Source organism: Peromyscus maniculatus, chromosome 1, assembly GCF_049852395.1.
Source record: "Peromyscus maniculatus bairdii isolate BWxNUB_F1_BW_parent chromosome 1, HU_Pman_BW_mat_3.1, whole genome shotgun sequence".
NCBI classification, from domain to species: Eukaryota; Metazoa; Chordata; class Mammalia; order Rodentia; family Cricetidae; genus Peromyscus; species Peromyscus maniculatus.
In genome coordinates, this window is record NC_134852.1 from 36,974,628 (window position 1) to 36,997,744 (window position 23,117).

General features: G+C 53.4%; 2 protein-coding genes across 7 annotated transcripts; both read left to right on the forward strand.

Annotated features, from left to right (window-relative positions):
• The first annotated feature begins 2,071 nt into the window (after positions 1–2,071).
• Positions 2,072–11,555, forward strand: Fcgrt (Fc gamma receptor and transporter). 5 transcript variants are annotated; one of them, XM_042274688.2, is made up of 7 exons: positions 2,072–2,176; positions 2,603–2,873; positions 3,097–3,366; positions 3,586–3,861; positions 9,382–9,651; positions 10,781–10,897; positions 11,248–11,555. In XM_042274688.2, the coding sequence occupies exons 2-7, from the start codon at positions 2,717–2,719 to the stop codon at positions 11,358–11,360; spliced, it is 1,203 nt and encodes a 400-aa protein (XP_042130622.1). In that variant the 5' UTR covers positions 2,072–2,176; positions 2,603–2,716; the 3' UTR covers positions 11,361–11,555. The 5 variants fall into 5 exon arrangements, with proteins under 5 accessions (XP_042130622.1, XP_006986307.1, XP_076431601.1 ...); XM_006986245.3 differs by having other exon boundaries at positions 2,138–2,296; XM_076575486.1 differs by having other exon boundaries at positions 2,138–2,245.
• Positions 11,556–12,325: 770 nt separating this feature from the next.
• Rcn3 (reticulocalbin 3) lies at positions 12,326–21,192 on the forward strand. 2 transcript variants are annotated; one of them, XM_006986243.4, is made up of 7 exons: positions 12,326–12,432; positions 12,824–13,070; positions 15,790–15,992; positions 17,201–17,373; positions 18,758–18,818; positions 20,304–20,503; positions 20,740–21,192. In XM_006986243.4, exons 2-7 carry the CDS (start codon positions 12,829–12,831, stop codon positions 20,845–20,847), a joined length of 987 nt encoding a protein of 328 aa, XP_006986305.1. In that variant the 5' UTR covers positions 12,326–12,432; positions 12,824–12,828; the 3' UTR covers positions 20,848–21,192. The 2 variants fall into 2 exon arrangements, with proteins under 2 accessions (XP_006986305.1, XP_015860333.1); XM_016004847.3 differs by having other exon boundaries at positions 12,357–12,439.
• Positions 21,193–23,117: the final 1,925 nt, after the last annotated feature.

Here is a 23,117-nt window from a genome sequence, read left to right on the forward strand (position 1 = left end):
TCCTCCCAGGTACGTTAGTTTGTGTCTAGTTTATAGAAACTAACCAGCACAGCTGAGAAAATGCTTGCTTTGCTGAGGACCTGAGTTTAACTCCCAGAACCCAAAGTGGGGGGGGCTGGAGCTAGACGTGGAGGTACACGTGTCTAATTTCAGCTGGAGTCGAGAGACAGGAGGACAGCCGGGACTCACTGGCTGAGCAGCCTAACTGTGACAGGCTTTCTTTTGGGCCACCAACCAGCTCCCAAATCACAACACGAAGACTTATGAATGCTTGGCCTTAGGTGAGGCCCTTTTCTTTTCTTTTTTCAAGACAGGGTTTCTCTGTGTAGCTTTGCGCCCTTCCTGGAACTCGCTTTGGAGACCAGGCTGGCCTCGAACTCACAGAGATCTGCCTGGCTCTGTCTCCCGAGTGCTGGGATTAAAGGCGTGTGCCACCAATGCCCAGCGCCTGTTTTGTTTTTTGTTTTTGTTTTTTAGTTACATGTATTTTTTTTTTTTTTTTTTTTTTTGGTTTTTCGAGACAGGGTTTCTCTGTGTAGCTTTGCGCCTTTCCTGGAACTCACTCGGTAGACCAGGCTGGCCTCGAACTCACAGAGATCCACCTGGCTCTGCCTCCCGAGTGCTGGGATTAAAGGCGTGCGCCACCACCGCCCGGCTAGTTACATGTATTTGAATGACTCTGCGTGTCTGTATATGTGAGTACAGTGCCCTCAGAGGCCAGAAGAGGGTTGTGAGCATTCATGTAGATGCTGGGAACTCTTTTTTTGGAGCAGGGATTGAGACAGGGTTTCTCTATGCAGCCCTGGCTGTCCTGGAACTCACTCTGTAGATCAGGCTGGCCTCGAACTCACAGAGATCCACCTGCCTCTGCCTCCTAAATACTGGAATAAGAAGTGTGCGCCACCACCACGTAGAGCAGCCAGTGCTCTTAATCACTCAGCATCTCTCTAGCCACAGAACCAGCTTTTTACCTGGCAGCTCAGAACTCAGATCCTCATACTTGCAAGGCATGCAAGTACTGCCTGAGCCGTCTCCCTACCCCACAGAGGCCTGTAATCCCAGCGTTTAAACTGGAGGCAGGAGGATCGGAAGTTCATGGTCAGCCTGGGCTGCGTGAGTCTCTGTCTTGACCCCCGACACACACACAAAGAATATAGACGGCTTGGAGAGGGAGGTCAAGACAGCACCAGAGGTTGACTTTCCGTTTTCCCTTAAAGAGTTGTTTGTTTGTTTGTTTTTAGATTTATTTATTTTCTTTATGTCTGCATGTATGCATGTGCACCACATTCCTGCCTGGTGTTCAGGGAGATCAGAAGTTGTCAGGTCCCCCGGAACCGGAGTTATGGGTGGTTGTGATCCACTACGTGGGTGCTGGGAATCGAACTCAGGTCCTCTACAGGTGCAGCCATCGCTCCCGCTCCACACTTTCTGTTCTTTCTGCAAGCGCGTGGGCTCCAGTCCCGTGCCGCCACAGCTGCTTTGTCTGTCTTCAGCCTGTTGGTCTGTCTGTTGACCCACCACTCACGGCCCTCTCAGCCTCCCTCTCTCTTCTGTCTGTATTCCTTCATGCAGCCCAGGTTGGCCTTGAACTCCTGGCCTCCCTGCCGCCACCTCCGGAGTTCGGGAATCATAAGCAGGGGCTGCCGCCGATCCCCCTTCTACTTTACTGCCCGGCTACCTGTCAACCTACCCATCCGCTGGAGTCCCTATTTGTCTGTGTCTGTGTCCTGGCCCGATCGTGGGTGGGAGGCAGGCCTGAGAGACGCTTCTATCCACAGAGAGTGTGCAAGCAGGGAGGGGCGCCTCCCTCCAGTGTTGGGTTCACGGAGGAAATCAGAGCAGGCTTGCCTCTGGAAGAGGGCTGTAGCCAAGTCTTGTGTGTTAGGCAACCACTCCATGACTGAGCCACACCCCCAGCCTCCAAGTCCTGGGGTGTCTTAAAGCAACATGCAGTGTCCAGGCCCTTCCAGGGCTGGGAGTCTACTATGAAAACCCTCAGGGTGAGTAAACATGGAAGCTTCTCTGGGAGGCAGGCCGAACTGACTATGCCCCAGGAGACTTCCAACCAAATACCACAGGAGGTTCCAGAGAGGCCGGGCAGAGGCCCAGGGGCGTGCCTAGCAGCTGGGGGGTGGAGTTGGATGCCCTCGGAGTCCCACAGTTCTGTGTACAGGATGTAAGTACAGAACTAGGGGCTCCGGGCAGAGGATCCGCAAACTGCAGGCAAAGAGGGAAGCAGGCCTCTGTGAGCAACACAGGCCCAGGCCAAGGAGGAGGCTGAGGCCCGGGTTCCTAGGTTTGAGGGGCCGGCACCAGGGTCTGAGGGAGGAGGGCTGGGCTTGGACCTCTGGGTGTGGGGGAAGAAGAGTGTGCCTGACTCCTGAGGGGGAGAGAAGAGGCTGGGGTCTGAGGGAGGAGAGCAGGAATTTGGGCATTTGAGTCCGAGGGAGGAAGGCTGGGCCTAGATTTTTGGGTTCGAGGGAGGAATTCATGCGATTGGACTCCTGGGTCTGTGGGAGGGGGTGAGGGCTGAGCCTCTGGGAATGAGGCCTGAGGAGAAAAGGAAATGGCAGAAGTCTGAGACAAATTTTGGTCTGTCTAGTTCTGTAATTAATTAACTAACGTGGATCAAATGAAGAGGTGAAAGTTCACACAGGAGTCGGGCACTCCTGTCATCGCGGACTGGGTCCCCATCCCACCACCAGTGTCTGGGTCTATGCAGAGTCCGCAGGGACCTTGTGAAGAATCAGCGAGGCGGGGTCCAGAGGAGTCACGTGTCCCTCCCACTTCAGGTCACCCAGTCAGGATGGGGATGCCCCAGGCCTGGGTCCTCAGCCTCTTGCTGGTCCTCCTGCCTCGGACCTGGGGTGCAGGTAAGAGGCCACCTCATGATGTCCTAGCCCTGCTGGGAACCTCACTGTGGATCGCTTTCCTGTCAAATACACTTGACAGTCTCAGGGTATCTGTCCCTGTCCATCTTTCTCTCTCCCTCTCTGCGTCTCTCCGGGCCCTCCCTCTGTGAGATCACTGCCCCTCAGACTGAGTCCAGTTTTTCGCTGTCCACGCCTCACCGACGCCCCTCTTTCCTCTGCACAGAGACCCGCCCCCCACTGCTGTATCACCTGACAGCTGTGTCCAACCCATCCAAGGGGGTTCCCTCCTTCTGGGCCACGGGCTGGCTGGGGCCTCAGCAGTATCTGAGCTACAACAGCCTGCGGCGGGAGGCTGTGCCCTGCGGGGCCTGGATGTGGGAAAATCAAATGTCCTGGTATTGGGAGAAGGAGACTGTGGACCTGAAAAGCAAAGAACAGCTCTTCTTGGAGGCCATCAGAATCCTGGAAGACCACCATATCGACGTGATTAAAGGTGGGGTGCAGTAGCCTGGGCCTGAGGAAGGAATGTGGGGTCTGGACTCCTGGGTGGAGGAAGGAGGCTGGAGCCGTAGGTCTGAAGAAGAAGGTGAGGTCTGTCTGAACCCCTAGGAATAAGGGTGAAGGCTGGGTCTGGACCTCTGGGTCTGAGGGAGGGAGCGAGACAGGAAGCCTGGCCTGGTCTCAGTCTGCTCACCTGCGTGTCGGCATCTAGGTAACTACACGCTGCAGGGCCTGCTGGGCTGCGAACTGGCCCCCGACAATTCCTCGTTGCCCACGGCTGTGTTCGCCCTCAATGGCGAGGAGTTCATGCAGTTCAATGCAAGCATTGGCAATTGGACTGGAGAGTGGCCTGAGACAGAGATGGTTGGAAATCTGTGGATGAAGCAGCCTGAGGTGGCCAGGAAGGAGAGTGAGTTCCTGCTGACTTCCTGTCCTGAGCGGCTGCTAGGCCACCTGGAGAGGGGCCTTCAGTACCTGGAGTGGAAGGGTGAGCCCATCCCCTGCCTGTCCTCTAAATCTCTGTAGCCATGCTTGACGCTCTCCCAACATCCTGCTCAGTGCATTCCCACACATTCCAGGGGGCCTGTTAAGACAAGGTCTCATGTAACCCAGCCTAGCCACGAACTCACACTCACGATGTAGTGGAGGATGATCTTGAAATCCTGATCCTCCTGCCTCCTTCCAAGTGCTGGGCTGACAGAAGTGTATTGCCCCACCCAGCTAATTAATTGTAGTTCAGGCTGACCTTGAACTCACAGTGATCTGGCAGCCTGTCTCCTGAGTGCTGGGACTGAAGGAGTGTGCCACCACGGCCAGCTACTTTTTCTTTCTTTCTTTCTTTCTTTCTTTCTTTCTTTCTTTCTTTCTTTCTTTCTTTCTTTCTTTCTTTCTTTCTTTCTTTCTTTCTTTCTTGTTGTCGTTATATTTAGAGTTTCATAGTGTAGACCAGGGAACCTCAAACTTGTCCTTTTGTTCTCAGCCTCCCAAGTGCAAAGTTTTTCCATGTCTTTTTCTTCTTGTTAACCTCTGAGAGCTCTTTGTATATTGTGGACCCAACCCGTCACCAGGTAAGTGTTTCAAAAACACTTCCTCCACCGTATTTCTTTTGTTCTTTAAAGGAAGGTTTATTTATGTATGTGTATGAGTGCTCTGTCTGCATGTGTGCCTGCAGGCCAGAAGAGGGCGTCAGTAAGATACCATTTGGCTGCTGGGACTTGAACTTGGGTCCTCTGGAAGAGGAGCCAGTGCTCTTAACCTCTGAGCCATCTCTCTAGGCCCCTGAGAAGTGGAACTTTTTCATTTATCACTTTTCTCTCTTGAGGACTGTGCTTTTATGTTAGTATATCTTGGAGGTCATTCCCAACCCAAGGTGACCTAGGTCTTTCTGTGTATTTGGAGAGTTTTACAGCTTTGCAGTCTATGTAACCCCCCCACCTCCCACCCCCCCACCCCCCACCCCCCACTCCCACGCTTTCCTTTCTAACAAACCAAAGTTTCATCCTGTCTGGATTTGAGTGTGCTGTGCTCATGGTGTGCTCATGTGCATGAAGGCCAGAACGCAGCCTCGGGGTGTTCTTAGGACCTTTTCCTGAAAAACAAATTTTAGGGCTGGACGCGGCTCTGTAATTAAGAGCACATAGTGATCTTGTGGAGGACTGAGTTCAGTTTCTAGAACCCACACCTGGCAGCTCACAGCCACCCATAAGTCCAGCGCCAGGGGATCAGATGTCACTGGCCTCCATGGGCACCTGCACTGGTGTGCACACTCACGTTTTTATTTTCATATGTGCACTTGTGTGTCTGTGTGTACGCAAGTGCAGCTGCTCACCAAGGCCAGAAGAGGCTTTATACCCACTGCAGCTGGAGTTACCGCACTGGCAGTGATGACCTGCCCAGTGTGGGTGCTGGGAACTGAACTCAGGTCCTCTGCAGGAGCAGCACGCACTCTTAACGCTGAGCCACCTCTCCAGTCCCAACTCCTTTTGCTTTTAATTCCACCTCTCACTTCGTTGACTCTTTTTGGTATTGAATTCAGACCCTTCTCTTGCTAGGCAAGAACTTTGCCACTGAGCCATGCCTGCCTGTATTTCATCTTTTAGGGTTTTTTTGTTTGTTTGTTTGTTTGTTTGTTTTTCTCAAGACAGGGCTTCTCTTTTGTGTAGTCCCGCCTGTCCTAGAACTCACTCTGTAGACCAGGCTGGCCTTGAACTCATAGAGGTCCGCCTGCCTCTGCCTCCCCAGTGCTAGAATTAAAGGCATGTGCCGCCGCCACCCCCCCCCCCAGCCATCTTTTAGGTTTATAAAACATTTTTAAGCTTACATTTACTTATTTATTTATTTTTTTGTGTACATATGTGACTGTGATGTGTGGGGTGCATACACACGTGCATGTGTGTGTGGTGTGCACCTGTCCACATACACAGGTCAGAGAAGGATGCCATCCTCCTCTATCACACTCCATCTTGTTTCTTTGACATGGATTCTTTCACTGAACCTGGAGCTGCGCTGGCAGCCAGCAGATCCCCAGTGGTCCTCTCCTCTCTGATTACACCCTCAGTGCCCGGGTTACGGTTTTCACAGAAGTGCTGAGGATTCGAACTCGGGTCCCCATGCTTGTGCAGTAAACATGCTTATCTGCTGAGCCGTCTCCACAGTCTGAGGAACGTGGCTGGGTAGAGTCCACGGTGGAGCCTGGTCATACGTCGTCGTTCATCTGCTGATGGGTGTTCAGATGGTTCTGTGCTTTGGCTGTTTTGACGGATGCTGCAATGCAGAGTAGGGGCCAGTGTTTCCATGGGATCTAGATTTCAACTTCTGGATAAGCGCCCACAAGTTGGACGGCTGGGTTCATTTTAGAAAAAAAGAGTAATTATTTTTATTTTATGTGTGTGGGTGTTTTGCCTCCATTGTTGTCTATGTACCACATGCATGCCATGCTCAAGGAGGCCAGAAGAGGGCATCAGATCCCCTGGAATTAGAGATAAAGGTGGTTTTGCGTTCCCTGCCGTGGGGTGGGTGCTGGGAATCGAACCTGCGTCCTCTGGAGGAGCAGCCACTACTTTTGCCTGCTGAGCTCACTGATTCAGGAAACTCCATGGTGGCTTAGTGTGGTGGTCCGTGAACTCCCGAGGCGGGGCAGGCAGATCTCTGAGCCAGCCAGGACTAAGTGAAAAGAAATGCCATGCAGCTGCACGGTCTCCACACCCCGTGGCAAGGTTCCGGTTTCTGCAGGCAGATCTCTGAGCCAGCCAGGACTAAGTGAAAAGAAATGCCATGCAGCTGCACGGTCTCCACACCCCGTGGCAAGGTTCCAGTTTCTGCAGGTAGATCTCTGAGCCAGCCAGGACTAAGTGAAAAGAAATGCCATGCAGCTGCACGGTCTCCACACCCCGTGGCAAGGTTCCAGTTTCTGCGGGTACTGGCTGCACTTGGTACTTTCTGTCTGTATGGGATTTTGTTTTTCATAATGGCCTTCTGTTAGCAGGTATAAGGCTGTGTTTCTGTTCCTTTCCTTCCAAACATGCAAGGCAGGGGCTCTACCACCAAGCCATCCTCACTGGGGGATTCTAGCCTCTACCACTGAGCATGTCTCTAGCCCTCATTTTACTTAAAAATATTTTTAAAGTTATATTTGTGTGTGTGTGTGTGTGTGTGTGTGTGTGTGTGTGTGCAGGTGTGTGTGTATGTGTGTATGTGTATGTGCACACACATCCCAAAGCATAAGTGTGAAGGTCAGAGAACTTTGTAAGCTGGATCTCTCCCTTCTGCCATGTCGGTTCTGGGGCTAGAACTCAGGTCTTCAGGCTTGTCAGCAAGTTCCTTCCCCACTGAGCCACCTCACCAGCCCTGTATTTTATTACTAATTTATCAGATCTGCAGCTGGAGTTACAGGTCATCCGATGTCAGTGCTGGGAATCGAACTCAGTTCTGTAGGTAGAGCAGCAAGTGCTCTTAGCTGCTAAGCCATCCCGCAAGCCCTTCATTGGCCCTCTTTTGACCTTTTATTTTGAGGTGGGGTCTCTCACTAAGTTTCCCAGGCTAGCTTTGAACTCACTCTGTGGCTTAAACCTTGAGCTTGGGATCCCTCTGCCCTAGCCACTGGGTGCCGGGCTCACAGGCCTCGGCCACACAGCTTAATGTCTCTGGTGGTTAAGGTGCTTCCTTTTTTCTGTTAGGCAGAAGCCAAGGCTAGGCTGAAGCTCAGGGCTGAAGCCTCAGGGTCAGCCCTGGAAAACAGGAGAACCACCCACAGGAAGTCATCCGCACTAGAAAACAATAGGAACCACTGGGAAGAACACAGAAGTGCTGACCGAGCTCCGGTCTTCTGTGGCTGAGCCAATGGTGTGCCAGGTCTCCCAGCTGCCAGTGAGGCCCCTCTTTCGGGGAAGCTGCCTGGCTTCCTCTTCCTAAGAAAATGTCAGCTTATTTTCTGCTGAGTACCTGCAGCTGAGAACAAGAACAGACCCACCCCGGATGGAGGGAACGCCTCCGCCCAGCACAGGCCTGCTGGGTTCTTAGACCCCTATAGACTTCCATTTTGTTTAGGGGTTTATTGCTGTTGATTCAGGGTCTTGTGGAGTCCAGGTTGGCCCCAATCTTCTTATGTAGTCAAAGATCACCTTGAACTCCTGATCCTCCCACCTCCACCTCTGGAGTGCTGTGATTACAGGTGTGCACCACACCACACACAGTCAGTCTCAGTGTGCTGGCGACTGAACCCAGGACTTCACACACATCAGACAAGCACTCTGCAAACTGGACCACATCCCAGCAGCAGTTTACTTTTTTATTTATTCTTCATGCATTTCTTTTTCTTTTTTTTAGACAGTGTTTCACTATGTCACTTTGGCTAGCCTGGTACTTGCTATGTAGACTGGGCTGGCCTGGTACCCACAGAGATCCACCTGCCTCTGCCCCCTTAATGCTGGGATTAAAGGTGTGGGCCACACACCCAGCTCTCATTTTTTGAGACAGTGTCCAGCTCATTTGGAACTCAGGATTTCCCGGCCTTGGCTCCTCAAGCACTAGCACTCCTGGCGTGAGTGTTCACTGTTACACCCTGCTAGCTAGGCCAGTCTTGTCTCTGCTCCATACATACACCGACGTGCTCCCAGAGTTAGTTCAGTGCTTTCCTAACATGCATGAAGTCCCGGGCTCCATCCCAGCACCACACAAACCAGGCATGGTGGCACAGGCCTGCCGTTTCTCAGGACTTAGGAAGGGGAGGCAGGAAGAGCAGGAATTCAGAGTCATCCTTGTCCACATAGCTAGTTCAAGGCCTGTCTGGGCTGGAGTGAAATTCAGGTTCAAAACAGACTAACAAATGTGCCTGGGAGATGCTCAGTGTGCACAAAGACCTGGGCTCTGGGCTCCTCCTGCTGCTGCTGCTGCTGCTGTACCAGCAGGGAGGCGGCTGGCAGAGATGGGGTCACAGAGCCTCCCTGGCAGCTAGTGTAGCCAAAAGGGGGAACCCTAGGTTTAGAGAGAGAGAGAGAGAGAGAGAGAGAGAGAGAGAGAGAGAGAGAGAGAGAGAGAGAGAGCGCCTCTGTCTCAAAAAATAAGTGGAGGATGGAAAAGACACTATTCTTGCAGAGGACCTGAATTTGGTTCCCAGCACCCACATGGTGGCTCACAGCCATCTGTAACTCCAGTTCCAGGGGGATCTGATGTCCTGTTCTGGCCTCCATGGGCACTGCATGTGTGTGGTATACAGACAAAACCACCCTTACACAATAGAGTGAAAAGTAAAGGGAAAAGTGAAGAGCAGTAGAGGAAGACACGTGCCATGGACACACACACACACACACACCAAAATAAGGGCCGGGGCAGATAAAGGAGGTGCCATGTAGGGTCGGCAGCGTTGGGTGTCTGTTCCTCTGGGAAGCCCTCTGGGTCAGCACAGGGCTGACATAGGGAAGGGGGTGTCTGGCGGTGACCAGCTTCACACTAAGCCTTCAGAGAGGGCACAGCCCGGCTTAACTGCTGGCCCGTCTCCTGTGTCCCACAGAGCCACCCTCCATGCGCCTGAAGGCCAGTCCCAGCAACTCCGGCTCCTCCATACTGACCTGTGCTGCCTTCTCCTTCTACCCACCCGAGCTGAAGCTGCGATTCCTGCGGAACGGGCTGGCCGCGGGCTCTGGGAACAGCAGCATTGGTCCCAACGGCGACGGCTCTTTCCACGCCTGGTCGCTGCTGGAGGTCAAGAGAGGAGATGAACACCATTACCAGTGTCACGTGGAGCATGAGGGGCTGCTGCAGCCCCTCACTGTGGACCTAGGTGAGGCTGCCCCTCCAGCCTCGCTGTCTTCTTGCTGTTCCTGGCTTCTGACTCCCCCCTCACCCCTATGGCCAGTCCTCCCTAGTCCAGCCTTCTTCTATCTTGCTGATGCTGGTCTTCATGACTTCCGAGCAGCTCACTCTTGCCACTGGGCATCCTTGCCGCGGCTGATGCGTACCTGCTTCTCCTTCCTGAGTTGGGTTCTCAGCCAGCCCACTCACAGTGTAGCTGTGTTCTCTCAGTATCGCTATTGTTCTTTAAAAAAAAAAAAGGATTTATAGCTGGGCGGCGGCAGCGGCGGCGTTCCCGTTAATCCCAGCATATGCATATATATTTAATTCCCTGTACTCTTTATGTAGAAGGGGAAGGCAGAGGTGCATGGCACACTTGTGGAGCTCAAAGGACAGGGCGGCCTGTGAGAGTTGGTTCCCCCCACCACCATGTCACTCATGGGGATCAAACTCCGGTCAGGCTTTATGGCACTGAGCCATCTTGCCAGCCTAAGTTTCTATTCTAGAGGGTCAGAGTCAGGTCTCCTGGCACTGGATATGGGTGCTGGGAACCAAACTCTGGTCCTCTGGAAGAGCAGCCAGTGCTTTTAACAGCTGGGCCACCTCTCCAGCACCAGTGTGACTGGTTTTTGTTTTTTGTTTTTGTTTTTTCGAGACAGGGTTTCTCTGTATAACAGCTCTGGCTGTTCTGGAACTCGCTTTGTAGACCAGGCTGGTCTGGAACTCACAGAGATCCACCTGCCTCTGCCTCCCAAGTGCTGGGATTAAAGGTGTGCGCTACCACTGCGGTGTGTGGCTGGTTCCCCTTTTTTTTTTTTTTTTTTTTTTTTCCCGGTTTTTCGAGACAGGGTTTCTCTGTGTGGTTTTGGTGCCTCTCCTGGATCTTCCTGTTGACCAGGTTGGCCTGGAACTCACAGAGATCCGCCTGCCTCTGCCTCCCGAGTGCTGGGATTAAAGGCGAGCGCCACCAGTGTGGCTGGTTCTTACATGCAGAGTGGAAACATGAGGCCCAGGGCCTGCTCTGCACACGTCCACCCCCAGTCACATGCTGGTCAGGGTCTCTGCGGGGACTCATCAGCTGCTTTCTTCCCTGACTTCATAACACTTTCTGGCTGCAGATTCACCAGCCAGATCTTCTGTGCCTGTGGTTGGAATTATTCTTGGTTTCTTGGTGATCCTAGTGGCTGCCGCAGGGGGTGTGCTGCTGTGGAACAGGATGCGCAGCGGGCTGCCAGGTGTGTGCAGGGGTGGGGGGGCGGTGGGGGGAAGCGGAGACCCAGAGAGAAAGAGAAGGCGGAGGGAGAGACAGAGAGACAGAGAGACAGACAGGACAAGGTTCCAGGGAGAGGGAGAGAGAGAGAGAGAGGAGGGAACAAGATAGAGAGGCAGAAGAAAGGGACAGAGACACAAAGAGAAAGAGGGGAGGAAGAGAGAGAGACACACAGACAGAGAGACACAGAGAGAGAGACAGGTCCTGACCACCCAGGGGAAAGAGATGGGGACAGAGACCAGAGAGTGGCACCCTCATGGTGTGTAGGGCTGGTGAGACCTTGGTTACAGACGCTGACCTCTTTTCCTCTCTTAGCCCCCTGGCTTTCCCTCAGCGGCGATGACTCAGGTGACCTGCTGCCCGGTGGGAACTTGCCCCCGGAGGCCGACCCTCACGGTGGCGCAAATGCCTTTCCAGCCACTTCCTGATGCCTACTCAGGCCGCCAATACCCACTGCGGCATTTGGTGCTGTGTGACCTCCTGAACTCCTGGCATCTCTGAGCCTCCTGAGGGAGCCCTGGGCCGGATGTCCTCCCTCGGACCTCTCCTTTTGTGGCCTGCCTCAGTTTCCCCTTCTAATGAACATGGCTCTTTTCCATCTCTACATAAAATTTGGACCCAAATCTGTGTGTGCACCGTTCTTCTTGAGTTTCAGGCAGCGGGAGTTTGGGAAAGATCATACAGACACTTGTGTACTTTTAGTCATATCATGTATAAGATACCTACACCGTGCCAGGCATTTCAAGGAATTCAGCTCTTCTGCTCTTCTCTTTCTTTTTTTTTGAGATAGGAACTCTATGTAGTCTTGACTGTCCTAGAACTTGCTATGTATACCAGGCTAGCCCCGAACTCATGGAGATCCGCCTGCTTCTGCCTGCCAAGTATTGGAATTAAAGGCAGGAGCCACCAAGCTCGACCTCTTTCCTTAAACCAATTTGAGAACAAGAAAGCAGTTAAAAAAAAAAAAAAAAAATACAAGCCAGGCGGTGGTGGCGCTCGCCTTTAATCCCAGCACTCTGGAGGCAGAGGCAGGCGGATCTCTGTGAGTTCGAGGCCAGCCTGGGCTACAGAGCGAGATCCAGGAAAGGCACCAAAACTACACAGGGAAACCCTGTCTCCAAAATCCAAAAAAAAGAAAAGAAAAATACATTTCCCGTAATCCTTAAGGGCCTGAGCCTCTGGAGGTGGCTGTGCAGGCTGCCCACAAGCCTGCTGGGAGTTGTAGTTCGAGCTGCCTTATCGCCCCCCCACCCCACCCCCCACCCCCCCCCCCCCCCCCCGCGCCTTCCCGGCCAGCGCTCCGCTCTGTGGACGTGGCGAGGGGCTCCCCCGGGGCAATCTTGGCGCTCATTGGCTCCGCCCCCGAGGCTCTCCTGCGCCGCCATTGGTCAGGGGGCGGGGGCCTCTGGGCTGCTGGGGGCGGAGCTTGACTGGCACTGCGCCAGGTTGGGCATCTTTGCGTGAAAGCAGAGCTCAGCGTGGGACTTGAACCCAGACCGGGTAACGGGTAACGGGGTGGTGGGGAGGGAGGGGTAGGGAGTCAGCCAGGGAGGGTGTTCCGGAGTGAGGGGCGCGGTGAAGTCTGGGGGCCACACAGGAGACCCTGCATGATGCTTTCGGCCACCCCCACCCCCTGAGCTTTGGTGGGACGTTTGCCACGTCTCCAGTTGAAATACCCGCTTTCTCTGGGACCCCTCCGAGGCTCGGGTTCTACCCTCATAGATTTTACCTTCAAACTCACTGTTCTTTTTGCCGACTTTTCTTGAGCCCCAGACTTCTTGCAGCCTTGCCTTAGGCAACTCCTCTAACTTTGAAGTTCTCCCCACATTCTGTCTGGTTCGGATTTTTTTCCCACGTGACCCTCTGACCCCTGGCCCTCACCTCCTCCCAGGACCGATGATGTGGCGATGGTCGCTTCTGTTGCTTCTGTTGCTGCTGAGGTGGCGGGCCCTGGGGAAGCCATCCCCTGACGCCGGACCTCATGGCCAGGCTAGGGTGCATCAGGGAGCCCCCCTGAGTGAGGCCCCCCACGATGACGCCCACGGGAATTTCCAGTACGACCACGAGGCGTTCCTGGGACGAGACGTGGCCAAGGAATTTGACCAACTCAGTCCAGAGGAAAGCCAGGCCCGACTTGGGTAGGATGCGGGGAGCTGGGCAGAGGTGGGAGGTGGGGGAGAATTGAGCTCACTGAAAAGATTAGAGGCAGGAGACTGGACAGGACTGTGATACTCACCTCCTGGGAAAAGGCAGAGTTAACCCTGAGGCTGTGGAGGACCAGGGTCCCTCTCTGCTTCGAGTCCTCTATGCCTCTGTCTGGACACCCCTGTTCTGACTCTTTTAGCTTCGAAAGGGGTCACCCAGTCTTGGTAGAGACTGAAGAAATGAACTTTGAGAAGGATCCCAAGCTCAGAATTCAGGTTGAACTGGGAGGGATGGAGTCACGACTCCATCTGGAGGAGTTTGCCATTTCCCTGTGGAGGACACAGTCAGCATGACCCTGGGACAAGAAGGCCACTCCGAGCATATGTGCTTTATTATTATCATTACTTTTATTATTTTGAGATAGAGTCTCACTGTGTACCACTGGCTGGCCTGGAACTCACTATGTAGACCAGACTGGTCTTAGAATGCACAAAGATCCGCCTGCCTCTGCGTCCTGCGTGCTGGGATCAAAGGTGTGTGCCACCACGCCTGGCTAACAAGTTGTAGTTTTAAACTGGACAAGTAGTGGCATTGAAGGGCTGCAGGGCCGAGCTGGAAGGGAGGAGCCCAAAGTTGATCTGCCCTTCCAGGGAAACGGACAGAACTTGAGTCCACAGGCAGGCAGAGCCTGACATGGGGAGCTTCCAGGTTAATAGAGACCCTCGGATGCGGTCAAGAGGCCGCACTCACTGCTGCACAGTTCATTCTGGCTAGGCTTGAGGTCTGTGCAGATCATGGGCGGGCAAGAGTAGATGGTGTGGCCTTGGTTAGAGCCAGGTGCTGATCCACATCTCCACGACTGCCTGTAGGGGGAGGACTAGGAGAAGAAGGGGAGCTTTTGGATTGCCAGGTGCTGAGATTAAATAAATGCGCCTCTTAATCTGACCGCCTTTCCAGCTGTGTGGCAGCGTCTCCAGGGTGGGCAAGACTTGGGGTGGGCAAGACCTGTCATTGACGATGCTCCTCCTGATCCTGTGTTGACCTGATCCTCCCGCGCTCCGGAGGCAAAGGCAGGCAGATCTCCGTGAGTTCAGGACCAGCCTGGTCTACAGAGTGAGCTCCAAGCTAACCAGGCCTTCATAGTGAGACTCTCTCTAGAAACAAAGACAGACAATGCCTCTTCTGGGTTCACTTGTGATATCATGCAGAATTTTCAGTCCTAAATGGTGCCTTGCCTATGAGCAAGGGGTGGGAAAAGTGTAGGCAGTGGGCAGTGCTCTGGGGTGGAAAGGTCTGAAGATTGACAAGAACCTCACCTATTTGCCTGCAGACCTGGGGTGGCATTTTTCCTTATTTTATTTATTAATTTTTTTTTTTTTTTTTTTTTTTGAGACAGGGTTTCTCCTTAGCTTTGCACCTTTCCTGGATCTCACTCTGTAGACCAGGCTGGCCTCGAACTCACAGAGATCCGCCTGCCTCTACCTCCTGAGTGCTGGGATTAAAGGCGTGTGCCACCACTACCCGGCCCTTATTTTATTTTTAAAGATGATTTTATGTGTATTTTGCCTGCATGCATATATATGTGCACCATGTGCGTGCCTGATGCCATGGATCCCCTGAAACTGGAGTTACAGTTATGAGCTGCCATGTGGATGGTAGGAATTGAACCCACGTCCTCTAGAGGAGAACTGTGGTAGGAATTGAACCCGGGTCCTCTAGAGGAGCACCCAATGCCCTAACCACTGAGCCGTTTCTCCTGCCCCCTTATTTTTCTTTAAAAAAATTTTTTTTTGGCTGGGCGGTGGTGGCGCACGCCTGTAGTCCCAGCACTCGGGAGGCAGAGGCAGGCGGATCTCTGTGAGTTCGAGGCCAGCCTGGTCTACAGAGTGAGTTCCAGGACAGGCACCAAAACTACACAGAGAAACCCTGTCTCAAAAAAACAATTTTTTTTTTTTTTGGGCTGGGCAGTGTATACACGCACACACACACACACACACACACACACACACGCACATGCACACGCGCGTGCCTTTAATCTCAGCACTCTGGAGGCAGAGGCAGGTGAATCTCTGACTTTGAGGCCAGCCTGGACTACAGAGAGAGTTCCAGGACAGCCAGAGCTATGCAGAGAATCTCTCTCTCTCTCTCTCTCTCTCTCTCTCTCTCTCTCTCTCTCTCTCTCACACACACACACACACACACACACACACACACACACACACAATCTGTTTTGTTTTTTTGAGGCAGAGTCTCTCTACATAGCCCAGGACTACATAGTCCTGGAGACTACTAGGCTGGCCTTGAACTCACAGAGATTTGCCTGGCGCTGCCCCCCAAGTGCTGAGATTTAAAGGTGTGTGCTACCATACCCTGATCTTTTCCTGAGTGTATGAGCACCACGGACATGCTCATGGTGCTCACAGAGGCCAGAAGAGGGCGAGGGTCCCCAGGAACTGGAGTTACAGACACTTGTGAGCTGCCCTGTGAGGTCCATGGGAATCAAACCCCCGGGCCCTACCAGAGCAGCCAGTGCTCTTAACCAACTGAGCTGTCACTCATCCCCACTTCTCGGTCTTCTGTAGGTGCAAGGCTGCTCAGCAGGACAGGAAGGGGCCTCGGTGGGCGGGGTCAAAACTGCGATTGACAGCATCTCTGCTCTAGGGTTGGGGCCTCATTGGGAAGGGCCAGGGACTCACACCCGTCCTCCCGCAGGCGGATCGTGGACCGCATGGATCATGCTGGGGACAGCGATGGCTGGGTGTCCTTAGCCGAGCTTCGTGCGTGGATCGCGCACACGCAGCAGCGGCACATCCGGGACTCGGTGAGCGCAGCCTGGTACACCTACGACACAGACCGCGACGGGCGCGTGGGCTGGGAGGAGCTGCGCAATGCCACGTACGGCCACTACGAGCCCGGTACGGCCCCTCCCCTGTGCTCTGTGACCTCCCTTTTAGGACCTCATCACTGATGCCTCTCCTCCATCTCTGATCTCGTTTGCTCTTCCTTCTGAGATCCAACCTAAGTTGACTGGAGACTTCACATCCTGACCAGGAACACTTATTTTCTGTGTGCTGTTGGCCCGACCTGATCTGTGTTCTTTTGAGACAGTCTCTCCATGCAGCCCTGGTGTCTTAGATTACTATTGCTGTGATGAAACACCATGACCAAAAGCAAGTTGGGGAGGAAAGGGTGTAGTTGGCTTACACTTCCACATCATAGTCCATCACTGAAGGAAGTCAGGGCAGGAACTCAAACTCGGCGGGACCCTGGAGGCAGGAGCTGATGCAGAGGCCATGGAGGAGTGCTGCTCACTGGATTGCTCCTCATGGCTTGTTCAGTCCACTTTCTTTTTTGTTTTGTTTTGTTTTGGTTGGTTGGTTGGTTTTTCCAGACAGGGCTTCTGTGTAGCCCTGTCTATCCTGGAACTCTCTCTGTAGACCAGGCTGGCTTCAAACTCAGAGATCCTCCTGCCTCTGCCTCCCGAGTGCTGGGATTAAAGGCGTGGCCACCACCAGCAGTAGCGGTCTGCTTTCTTATAGAACCCAGGACCACCAGCCCAGTGGTGGCCCCACCTACAGTGGACTGTGCCCTCCCGCATCAATCACTAATTAAGAAAATGCTTCACAGCAGTAATTTTCAAGCCGTGAGTCCTGACCCTGTTGGGGGTCGCTGTCAGATATCCTGCATATCAGATATTATAATCATAACAGTAGCAAAATTATAGTTATGAAGTAGCAACGAAATAATCTCATGGTTGGGGTCACCACAACGTTAGGAACTGTATTAAAGGGTGGATGCATAGGAAAGCCTAGGACCGCTGCTGTACAGGCTTGCCTACGTCCGTTCTTACAGAGGACCACTGCTGCACAGGCTTGCCTACGTCCATTCTTACAGAGGCATTTTCCCACCCAGGGCTCCCCCCTCTCAGGTGACTCCGCCGGGTCACTCCTGGGTGGCAGTCCTCAGCCTGGGCCTGCAGTCTCAGCACCTGGGAGGTGAAGGGAGAAGCGTTGCCCAGAGCGCCAGGCTAGGCACACCACAACTGCCTGTGGTCCTCCTGCTGTTCCCCAGCCACCAGGCCCCCCTCGGACCGCACATCTCGCTCACACCTGTCCTTCCCCAGGGGAGGAGTTCCATGATGTGGAGGACGCCGAGACCTACAAGAAGATGCTGGCTCGGGACGAGCGGCGATTCCGGGTGGCCGACCAGGACGGGGACTCCATGGCTACCCGGGAGGAGCTGACAGCCTTTCTGCACCCCGAGGAGTTCCCTCACATGCGGGACATCGTGGTTGCAGTGAGTGGGGATGCAGAGAACCTGCCTCCCAAACCTGTCCGGGTCCCCGTGTCTTCCCCGTGGACCCCAGGCCACCAGCACAGACGTGGGGACAGCAACCTCTCCCATGTCTGCTCCACACCAGTGCCTGGTGTCTCCTTGTCAGACTTCCCTGTGCCCTCGTGGGGTGCCCAGTCCCTGGCCTGTGCCCAGACAACCAGGAAACACAGTTTATCTGACATGCACATACAACGCCCTGTAACTTAAGTATGTCTCAGATACCAGGTGTAGAACATACTTACAGGAAAGGGAACATGTACGGGTGCTGTGGAGGCCAGAACGCACGGGACCACTGGATCTGGAGGTAGAGACGGCTGTGAGCTGCCCGAGTGGGTGCTGGGAACTGAACCCAGGTCCTCTGTAAGATAGCCAGTGCTTCTTTGATCTTGTCTTGCTTTGTTTTTCGAGACAGGTTTCTCTATGGAACAGTCCTGGCTGTCCTGGAACTCTCTTTGTAGACCAGGCTGGCCTTGAACTCACAGAAGTCCGCCTGCCTCTCCTTCCCAAGTGCTGAGATTAAAGGCGTGCGCCACCACCGCCCGTTGACAGCAAGTGCTCTTAAGACCTGAGCCATCTCTCCAAAGAATCCTCCACACTTTTTTTTTTAAAGATTTATTTATTTATTATGTATAAAATATTCTGCCTGCATGTTTCCTTGCAAGCCAGAAGAGGGCACCAGACCTCATTACAGATGGTTGTGAGCCACCATGTGGTTGCTGGGAATTGAACTCAGGACCTCTGGAAGAGCAGCTGGTGCTCTTAACCACTGAGCTATCTCTCCAGCCCCACACTTTGTTTTTTTGAAACTGGATCTTGACTAGGATTTGGGGCTCTTTGGTCAGCCATCCTCCTGTCTCTGCCTCTCCAGCCCCCCCCCCCCCTATTTTGTTTTGTTTTTCGATACAGGGTTTCTCTGTATAACAGCCCTGGCTGTCCTAGAACTCACTTTATAGTCCAGGCTGGCCTTGAACTCACAGAGATCCACCTGCCTCTGCCTCCTGAGTGCTGGGATTAAGGGCGTGCGCCACCACTGCTTGACCTACACATAAAATTTTTTAAAATCTTTAAAAATGTATACAATTCATGAGTCAGGCACTCAGGAGGCAGAGGCAGGAAGGTCCCTGAGTCCAGAGCCAGCCTGGTCTACAGAGGGAGTTTGGCCAGCCAGAGCCCCACAGGGAGAGCCTCTCTTAGAAAACAAGACAAAGTCGGACAAGGTCGGACACAGGTTTCCTGGCTGCCGTCCACTAGACACGCGCATCCCTGTCACGTTCAGTCCTTGCCTTTCTCCCTTTGGAGATGTCTCAATTCAGGTGCACTGACTCTTCATCCTAACCCTCCCCAGGAAACCCTGGAGGACCTTGACAGAAACAAAGATGGCTACGTCCAGGTGGAGGAGTACATCGGTGAGCGAGCCCGTTCCCACCTGAGGGGTCAGCTCCTGGCCCCCAGAGAGAGTGTGCCTCATGTCTTTGCTTTATCAAGCACCCACTGTGTGCGGAATCTGCTCATGACTCGCCCAGGAAGCCGTCCCTGGGTGTCTACTGTGGAAGGCATTGGAGACAAAGGCCCTTTGGGGGATTGTAGCTAGAGTTTTCCTGCCTGGCCCACAGTCAGGACAAATCTCTGTCACCCGCCAGTCTCACAGCCGCTCAGACCCAACCAAGTAAACACAGAGACTTACATTGCTTACAAACTGTATGGCCGTGGCAGGCTTCTTGCTAACTGTTCTTATAGCTTAAATTAATCCGTTTCCATAAATCTATACCTTGCCACGTGACTCATGGCTTACCGGCATCTTTACATGCTGCTTGTCCTGGAGGTGGCTGGCAGTGACTCCTTCTGCCTTCCTGTTCTTTCTTTTCTCCTCTGTTAGTCCCGCCTTCCTGCCTAGCCACGGCCAATCAGTGTTTTATTTATTTATTGGGGGTTTGCTGTTTTTTGTTGTTGTTGTTGTTTTGTTTTTTGAGATAGGGTCTTCTGTAACTCAGGCTGGCCTTGAACTTACTGTGAAGACGAGTCCTGTCCCTGCCACTGCCTCCACAGGGCTGGGATCACAGGCACGCACAGCCATGTCCTGTCTATGCCGTGTGGGGACAGAGTCAGGGCTCTGCCTGCGGAACAGTCCCTCTACCTCCTGGGCCATTTCTTCAGCCCCCGTTCGTGGAGTTCTCTGAGTTTGGAAGGTTTACATATGAAATGTTTTTTGCAACAAATATGCACAGAAGACTTTTTGTTTGTTTGTTTTTTGTTTTGTTTCTCCGTGTAGTTTTGGTGCCTGTCCTGGTTCTCACTCTGTAGACCAGGCTGGCCTCGAACTCACAGAGATCCACCTGCCTCTGCCTCCCGAATGCTGGGATTAAAGGTGTGTGTCACCACTGCCCTGCCCGAGTTCTATTCTTTTTTCTTTCTTTCTTTTTTTTTTTCTTGGTTTTTTTGAGACAGGGTTTCTCTGTGTAGCTTTGCGCCTTTCCTGGGACTCACTTGGTAGCTCAGGCTGGCCTTGAACTCACAGAGATCCACCTGCCTCTGCCTCCCCAGTGCTGGGCTGGGATTAAAGGCGTGCGCCACCACCGCCGCCTGTCACAGAAGACATTTTAAATATCATGTGCTTATAACATTTGTAAGGAATGGATGCTTTATCTTTTCTGTTTTTCTTTCTAAATCTTTTTATATAACATGTTTTATCGCCCAAACAAAATAGAAGATGTATGATGGTCTGGCAGCCTGTGGGTGTGGGTGTGTGGGTGGGATGGAGTGAGAGGAACGGGGAGGTCAGGAATAGAGGGTAGGCAACAAGAAAGATAGCTCTTGGGGTGCAGGAGGAAGGTCTCCCAGCCTCCAGGGCCGCCCCTCACCTTATCTGGCCCACCCTCTTCCCATCCCCACAGCCGACCTGTACTCTGAGGTCCCTGGGGAGGAGGAACCTGCCTGGGTGCAGACAGAGCGGCAGCAGTTCCGGGACTTCCGGGATCTGAACAAGGATGGGCGGTTGGACGGCAGTGAAGTCGGTTACTGGGTGCTGCCTCCATCCCAGGACCAGCCCCTGGTGGAGGCCAACCACCTCCTGCATGAGAGCGACACAGATAAGGTGAGCTCGGGTCTCTGCAGGAACTCAGGAGGGTCCTGAGACAGAGAGGAGGAGACACCAGAGCGGGGAGCAGAGACCCAGGGAGACAGAGAGACAGAGAACCAGAGAGAGAGACACACACAAGTGGGGGGCAGAGGCCTGGAGGAGAGCAGCGAGGCAGGGGAGGGGCCTAGGGACGTTTGGAGTGGGTAGGGTCCCATGTGGACCCGGCCTCCCGCTGACCCCTTTACCCCTAGGATGGCCGTCTGAGCAAAGCCGAGATCCTGAGCAACTGGAACATGTTTGTGGGCAGCCAGGCCACCAACTACGGTGAGGACCTGACAAGGCACCATGACGAACTCTGATTCCTAGGTCTGCTCAGACCTGTGACCCCATGACTCCAGGGGGGCAACCGAGGGGCCACCAGCAGCCAGCCCCTCCCTCAGGGCAGACTCAGCTCTTGTGTCCCTGGTTCTTGGGCTATCAGGACCCACTCAGTCACCTTCGCTCCCTGAGACCCCCGCCCCCCACCCCGGGACCCCCAACCTGCCCAAGACACTCAGGCACTCAAGTGACAGCCACTGGTACCATCTCCCAGCACAGACCCTGAGCCCACACACACCCTGGCCCAACCCCAGTCTGAACCTCAATCACACAGGCTGACCTATCCTGCTCACTGCCTGGGAGCAATAAAAACCATTGCTGGGGTACTCTGGGGTGTCTGTCTCTCCGGGGGTGGGGGAAAGGAGGTGTGCTCACGGAGGAGCATCCTGGGAACTGGGCTCGGAGGCCTGCGGGAAGGTATAGGTAGTGTTTCTAAACCTCTGGGTCTTGACTCCTTTGGGATTGAATAGCAGATATTTACATTATGATTCATAACACTAGCAAAAATGGAGTTCTGAAGTACAAACAAAAATAATTTTATGGTTGGTGGTCACCGCAACATGCAGAACTGTGTTAAAGGTCGCAGCATTAGGAAGGTTGAGATGCGCTGGCCTGGGGCATTTGGACATGGGAGGTGGGTGTTAGTGGAAATAGGAGGGCGTTCCCAGAGACTGAGCAGAAAGCCAGCAGCCTGGGGGCCGCGGAGGCAAGCCAGGCAGGAAGTCCCGCCTTTCAGTGCTGCAGGGCGGTGGGGAAGCTGAAAACCACAGGAAGAGGAACACCACAGCTCTCAGCTGCCCCACGCGAAGGTGCCTGTGTTAGCTGTGCTCTGGCAATGGAATAGCCAGGAGTGGGCTAAGGGCAGAGGGCCTGGTGTCAGTCACAGCGAGCTAAGCAGAGAGTGATACATGCCTGTCTGTGACAGTGCTCCAGAGTCTGGGGCAGGAGGATTGCTGGAGTTCATGGCCAGCCTGGGCTACAGAGTAAGACCCCTGTTGTTTAAAAAAAAAAAAAAAAAGGTAGGGGGAAATGATACATTTGGCTCAGTGTTGGTCCCAGCACCTGCGGCAGGATGTTCACAAATGCTTGTAACTCCATCTCTGAGGAGTCTGATGGTTTCTCCGGCCTCTAAGGCACCCACACGGGCATACACTCACACAGATAAAAAATAAATAAAAATCAGGAAAAATGGGCGCGTGGGGCGGGGGCTGGCTAGATGTCTCCGCAGGCGTCTTCGGGTTTCTCCTGCAGTGATAAGGTACCATGAGCAAAAGAAACTCGGGGAGGAAAGGGTTGTTTCAGATCACAGTCCATCATACAGGGAAGTCAGAGCAGGAACCCACAGTCAAGAACTCAGACAGAGGTCATCGAGGGTCCTTGCTCACTGGCTTCTTCCCCCTGGCTTGCTCGGCTGCTTTCTCACAGCACCCAGGACCGCCTGCTCGGGGTGGCCCCACCCACAATGGGCTGGGTACTTCCACATCGATCAAGAAAGCGCTCCACGGACTTGCCCACAGGCCAATGCTACGTAGGCATTTTCTCAGTTAACATTCCTCCTGGGTTGGAGAGATGGCTGGGCTTTAAGAGCATTGGTTGCTCTTCCCAAAGGACCAGGGTTCAATTCCCAGCAGCTTAGGACTGTTTATATAACTCCAGTTCCAGGGGATCTGGTGCGCACGCACGCACATACTCACTCACTCACTCAGGACAGACGTGTAGGCAAAACACCAATGCATATAAGAAATAAAGGATTATTTTTTCCACAAATGACCCCTGCTTGTATCAAGCCGACATAGAACTAGCCAGTGCTACTAAGCCTGATTACTTGAGATTGGACCCAGAATTTTTTTTAACTTTTCCTTGTGTGTGTGTGTGTTTTTTTTTTTTTTTTTTTTTTGGGGGGGGGGGACAGTTTCACACTGTAGCCCTGGCTGTCCTTTCCTGGAACTCACTTGGTAGCCCAGGCTGGCCTCGAACTCAGAGATCCGCCTGGCTCTGCCTCCCTAGTTCTGGGATTAAAGGCGTGCGCCACCACTGCCCAGCGTCTTATAATTCTTTAGACCAGTCTGGCCTCGAACTCAGAAACAACTGCCTCTGCCTCCTGAGTACTGGGATTAAACGGCTTGTACCACCCCCGCCCAGCTGACCCCAGGATTTTTTAATGAAGTCCATGCCAGTGCCTTCCTTGAAGACTGCAAACTGTAAAACCTCTGCGGGACTCAGCTGCAGAAAAAGTGGTGGCGCTGAAGGA

Bases quoted from the DNA above. Each gene is read 5' to 3' on its own strand.
- Fcgrt (XM_042274688.2), top strand. From the start codon at position 2,717: ATGCAGAGTCCGCAGGGACCTTGTGAAGAATCAGCGAGGCGGGGTCCA. The intron at 3,862-9,381 runs GTGAGCCCATCC...TGTGTCCCACAG, and splicing joins TCAGTACCTGGAGTGGAAGG to AGCCACCCTCCATGCGCCTG. The intron at 9,652-10,780 runs GTGAGGCTGCCC...TTCTGGCTGCAG, and splicing joins GCCCCTCACTGTGGACCTAG to ATTCACCAGCCAGATCTTCT.
- Rcn3 (XM_006986243.4), top strand. From the start codon at position 12,829: ATGATGTGGCGATGGTCGCTTCTGTTGCTTCTGTTGCTGCTGAGGTGG. The intron at 17,374-18,757 runs GTGAGTGGGGAT...AACCCTCCCCAG, and splicing joins TGCGGGACATCGTGGTTGCA to GAAACCCTGGAGGACCTTGA. The intron at 18,819-20,303 runs GTGAGCGAGCCC...CCATCCCCACAG, and splicing joins CCAGGTGGAGGAGTACATCG to CCGACCTGTACTCTGAGGTC.